The following is a 5,000-nucleotide window of genomic DNA, read 5'->3' on the forward strand; positions in this document are numbered from 1 at the left end:
GAGTATTCACTTAATTACGGAGCTAGTTTTATCGGCGTGGTTTGTCTGAAAGGCGAGAGGAAGCCCCCGTTTCAAACCTTATCCAATCTTGTCCGGCAGTTCAGGAATGTTTCCACATGCCGGGAAATGTCCCAAGTGACCCCGTGGAATTCCAGGACTCGTGTGTCCTTTGATTGCGCAGGAGCATGGATACAGACGTAACTAGAGTGATGCAGCTGCTTCTTATTGTTCAACAAATTACTCGGATACAATTAACAGTTTTCTTTGAGTCTGCTGCCCTCTCTTCAACCTTCCTTCCGGCCTTCCTTCCCCCTCACCTCTCTCCTTCTTACCCAACCTTTGCCCTTGCACCTTCCCTCCTTCACTTTACTACATTGCCTCCTGATAAGTGAAGATCGCCCTTAGTTAGGTGGGAGTCTCAGAATGTGAAAATTGCCCCCCTAGGCCGAAACGGAGGGCTCGCTGCTTCTCCGTTATCGGTGGTCGCTTTCGGATACGAGTGAGAACGGGAGCGTAAGCGCATGGACTTACGGGCCTGCATGCGGGTGTGAGTGTGGGTAAAGGTTTGATGTGGGTGTGAGTATGGTGTGTGTGTGTGTGTGTGTGTGTGTGTGTGTGTGTGTGTGTGTGTGTGTGTGTGTGTGTGTGTGTGTGTGTGTGTGTGTGTGTGTGTGTGTGTTTGTTTGTTTGTTTATGTTTATCTGTATATATATGTATATATATATAAAAAACCCACAACACACACACCCCAACACAACAACACCACACACACACCACACACACACACACACACACACACACATAATATATAACTATAATAACTATAAATAATCATTCTAAATATATATATAACAACAAACAATGCGTGCACGGAGACGAACACACGAAAGCGGAGGACGAAAAGACATACAAGAGCAGAAAAGATAAAAGAGCAACGAGAAGGACGAGAGAGAAAGAAAGAAGGAAAAGGGGAGAGAAGTAGACGAGAGAGAGAGGAAGAGAGAGCGAGCAGAAGAGACGAGAGAAGAGAAGGTAGAGAAGAGAGAGCAGAGAGAGAGAGAGCGGTAGAGAGAGAGAGAGCAGAGAGAGAGAGAGCGAGAAGAGAGAGAGAGAGAGAGCGAGAGAGAGAGAGAGAGAGAGAGAGAGAGAGAGAGAGAGAGAGAGAGAGAGCGAGAAGGAGAGAGGAGAGGAGAGCGAGAGGAGAGGAGAGCGAGAGGAGAGCGAGAGAGAGAGAGGAGATCGAGAGAGCGAAGAGAGGAGAGCAGAGAGAGAGAGAGCGAGAGAGAGAGAGCGGTAGAGAGAGAGAGAGAAGGGCAGATAAGCGGTCTGGCCCTCCTGATCTTCCGTAATCAGAGGCTCGCCCCTTCCTTATCGAGCGCGGAGAGGGCACGGCCACCAGTGCGCGTGCGGCCGCCGCGCAGGTCGAGTGCATTCAAGTCCTTCGGGTAGGGTGTCGGCCGAAGACGCGAGTGGAATACTTCGGGATTCTTTTAATTTCAGATTGTTAGGTGCTTGCCAGGGGTTCTCCGCTTCACTTGTGTATGGCGTGAGCTCGGGAAGGCGGCTTACTTAGTGGAGCTTGAGTGAAACCCATCCCCCTTTCACGGCGGAGACTCTACAACAGATTTTGCATTTGACAGCGCCGTGCGCGTGCCTATGGGCCTATGTGCCAAGCAGAAGCAAGGCTTAATGCGCTGCAGACGATATCATCCATAGTCACAGTTATGCAAGAGAGAGGAACAGAGCGCACCGGATGGGGCGCCGATTTGCTGCTCTTTCCTGGGAAGCCGCTGCTGCTGATGCCAGCTGACATGTATACGTAAACACACACACACACACACACACACACACACACACACACACACACACACACACACACACACACACACACACACACACACACACACATATATATACACATACAAACACAAACAAATGCACGTGCACACCGTATGCATATGCATATTTACAAATATGATAGATATACTTGAATATATAAGTAAATTACATACACGAATACATCCTTAGATACATATAGTATACGTACTACATGTACATAGATCTGCTTGCACCTGCACTTAGACCTAATCCGTAGAATGCAGAGTGCAAACATGCCCAGTTGCTGTAGATAACCTCGTTAATGTGCATAGTTAAAGGTCAAAAAGAAATTACTTGTTTTAGCGTGACTTCTTGGCGTCGCCTTGCGTCAGCGGCGTGATGTCACGAGGCTCAGGAAATACGTCATTGATAGCGTCATGGGACTGGCGAACCCGGCGAGGTGACTGTACACTCGCTCTCTACTCGCCACTCGTTCTCGAATCGCGTCGCGACCGTGTCCGCTGCCGTCGCATGCCGCAACCGTAAGTGAGATCGCCAAGGGGACGGCCCGCCGCCGATGCCCTCGCTGGCAAATTTGTGTCCTAGATTCTAAAGTATGTGCGCGCGCACCCATCCACCCCCGCCCGCTAACACACACACACACACACACACACACACACACACACACACACACACACACACACACACACACACACTCACTCACTCACTCACTCACTCACTCACTCACTCACTCACTCACTCACTCACTCACTCACTCACTCACTCACTCACTCACTCACTCACTCACTCACGTGTGCACACACACACACGCGCGCGAGCGCGCGCGCACTGAATGTAAAACGTGCCTCGATGAGTGAAGTATGTAGTTAAGAGTGATGACCGTGAGTTAGCCTTGGCTCCTCAGTCGGACGTCCGGCCTTAAGGAAACGTCTTGCCTCGACGCAGCGAAGAGATCTTCGGCGGTAAATTCTAACAGAATGACTGGACACGCCCTCGCACGCATATGCATGCATGATTAGACCCCTATCCAAACGCATGCGCACCATGGCGCACGCAAACATTTATCCATGAAGTATACTGAAACTTGCACTTGTGTATATTCACCCTTTGACATTGTTTAGTGTCGTTGGTTCTTGCTCCGGAAAATCAGGAAAGTTATCCAATATTTGTGAAATTTATATTTGTAAAAAGAATAACGGTAAGTTGTCTAGTTACTTGGATATTTCCCTATTTACTGAATATTTAATCATGTGGATGGCAGCACGAAAAGGTGAGGTCAACGACCCCTGGCGATTAGTAGACATCTGAAAAAAATACTGTAACAATCTGACAAATGTAATTCCGTGTGGCCATTCTAGTCCGCTGCTGGGTTTTCATTTCATTTGCAATTTATTGGATCCCCCCGGCTGCAAGGAGGGAAGGGGAACATTAATGGCAAATTGCATTAATTTACACGGAGATGGGTTTACACGAGAGTGAAGGATCGTTTTCAAGACGTTACCTCGGAAAAAAATAAACGAGGCAAATCTGTGTGGGAATATCTTCAACTCGAATGGTGATGATTAAAATGAAAATACCTGTTAACTGGTTAGCTGAAAATTATTTTCTTTAAGATGGTTTGGAGTGGTTAGTTAGCAAGTTGTTTACTAGGGAGTTTGTCCGATTTCTAAGGCATGGATTAAGTTTGTTTAAGTGTAGATAAATGTTAACATGTTGTACATAAGGGCATATAACTTGGAGAGATATGCCCTGATTCTCCTTCACCCTTTGAGAGCAGTTCTTTGTCTCTACACGCTTGGACGACCAGTGGAAGGACTTCGCGGGTGTGCTAGGCCTGGGAAAGGAGGCTATCCACCGAGCCGAGAGCCCGCGTTCAACTCCTGTGATGAGAGACAAGAAAGGCGATCATGTAACCTGTTGCAGGATTCCCCCTCAGAAAGAACCTTCCAAGCGTTGGGTGGATCGCTCTGGTTATTACTAAGCAGCGGTATTTCGTAGAAGATAATGCACGTCATTTTGTTATTTTTTTCGCATGACTAACCTTTTTTTTTTGCCTTTGCTTGCAGGGACGGTGTAGTGGGGTGCCGTGAGCGTGGTGTGCAAGAGAGGAGCGTGAGCTGCGTGCAGGATGGCCACCATTGACGGACGACCGGCGCAGTATGGCGTCACGCTCAAGCAACTGCGCGAGCTCATGGAGCTGCGTGGTGGGGAGGGCATAGAGCGCTTGGATACTGAGTTCGGCGGCATCCTCGAGCTTACCAAGAAGCTCTACTCCTCTCCCACCAATGGTAAGTGTAGGGCGAAGGCTCGAGCCCAGATTGATGGACGGGCGGACGACGGACGCACGAGGAGGCCCTCGCACCTTTTTCCTTTCTTGTCTTCTCTTTATAATTTCCAAAGGATGGGGGGGGGAGGGGGGATTTGGAGGAGGGGCCTTTGGTCTCTTTGTGTCATGCTGCCTTTGGGGGAATTATGTTGGGTTGGAAGTGAGGAAGTGGGAGAGGGTGGAATAGAGGAAGCGGAAGACAGGCATGGACGAAGGGAGGATAAAGAAAGTAGATATATTGCCGTTCAGTCTGTCGCACACTTTACAGATGCGATCAGGTGAGTTCTGAATTATTATTTTCGTGTAATTTGACTACCATTTTCTTTTTTATTGGGGATCAAACTGTCAAAGGTGACAGGGGTTATGCTGAAGGAATAATCTGACTAATTTTAAAACCATGTGGATGGTGCGACTTAATTAGTGATGAATAGGCGTTAGTTTGTCGTCAGTGCGTTGGGGAGTAGGAGCTCTTCGCTGAATTGAATTATGATGGCGAGGGGCGTACTAGGCCGGGCCGGAATGATTGTTTAATCAGCTGATGCACGTGCGTGGAGGTGACTGTAGATTGTAGAAAGGCGCGTTTAAGGTATGTATTCAATATATATGTAGCCTGCCTGTTGACCTTGTCATTCGGGTGAATGATTTGCAGTCTTGAAATATGAGTAGGATGACCTGAAATTGCAACTGCATTGGTTTATGACTCGTTTGCATCCGGGAAAACAGCTCTTTGTCGCACCTGTGGCTTTGAAAGAGCTGAATCCAGATCCCTTACGGGTTCTGAAGGAAAGAAAGTTGATGTTAGATATAGATCAATGGTAGTAATGAAAATTATAAT

The 5,000-nt window shown here is 47.9% G+C and overlaps 1 protein-coding gene across 9 annotated transcripts in view; it reads left to right on the forward strand.

Annotated features, from left to right (window-relative positions):
* LOC119580411 (plasma membrane calcium-transporting ATPase 2-like) overlaps positions 1–5,000 on the forward strand; it is a 213,376-nt gene that overhangs the window by 171,533 nt on the left and 36,843 nt on the right. For 8 of the 9 annotated variants that reach the window (XM_037928874.1, XM_037928807.1, XM_037928742.1 and 5 more), the window contains one exon: positions 3,906–4,127. In XM_037928874.1, the coding sequence (XP_037784802.1) occupies positions 3,968–4,127 (160 nt within the window). In that variant the 5' untranslated portion in view covers positions 3,906–3,967. Of the gene's footprint in view, positions 1–2,342; positions 2,361–3,905; positions 4,128–5,000 lie in introns of those variants that run through there. The other variant, XM_037928645.1, reaches the window with a different exon arrangement.

The sequence above is a fragment of the Penaeus monodon genome, chromosome 1 (genome assembly GCF_015228065.2).
Source record: "Penaeus monodon isolate SGIC_2016 chromosome 1, NSTDA_Pmon_1, whole genome shotgun sequence".
NCBI lineage: Eukaryota > Metazoa > Arthropoda > Malacostraca > Decapoda > Penaeidae > Penaeus > Penaeus monodon.